This window comes from Colobus angolensis, unplaced genomic scaffold (assembly GCF_000951035.1).
Source record: "Colobus angolensis palliatus isolate OR3802 unplaced genomic scaffold, Cang.pa_1.0 Scaffold25, whole genome shotgun sequence".
Taxonomy (NCBI): domain Eukaryota; kingdom Metazoa; phylum Chordata; class Mammalia; order Primates; family Cercopithecidae; genus Colobus; species Colobus angolensis.
In genome coordinates this window covers 682,240-682,480 of record NW_012115710.1, presented here as the reverse complement: position 1 = coordinate 682,480, position 241 = coordinate 682,240, and the positions used below count along the sequence as shown (strand labels likewise).

Here is a 241-nt window from a genome sequence, read left to right as displayed (position 1 = left end):
TGGAGGGAAGTTATCCTCACCCAGGGAGACCAGGTTCCTATAATTCTCCAGCATCACGTCCCTGTACAGAGTCCTCTGAGCAGGGTCCAGGCATTTCCACTCCTCCTGAGAGAATTCTATGGCCACATCCCCGAATGTCAGTAGACCCTGAAATGAAAAAACATTTTAAGGAAATGGTTATGGGAGGAGTTCTTATCTTTACAGAAAATGAGAAGCAGAGAGAGGGGAAAGCGTGGATTTA

General features: G+C 46.5%; 1 protein-coding gene across 1 annotated transcript in view; it reads right to left on the bottom strand.

Annotated features, from left to right (window-relative positions):
- LOC105514829 (zinc finger protein 813-like) overlaps positions 1–241 on the bottom strand; it is a gene marked incomplete at its 3' end in the record, with an annotated part of 35,186 nt that overhangs the window by 3,286 nt on the left and 31,659 nt on the right. Inside the window, 1 exon segment of the mRNA XM_011946489.1 lies at positions 21–147. Within this exon segment, the coding sequence (XP_011801879.1) occupies positions 21–147 (127 nt within the window).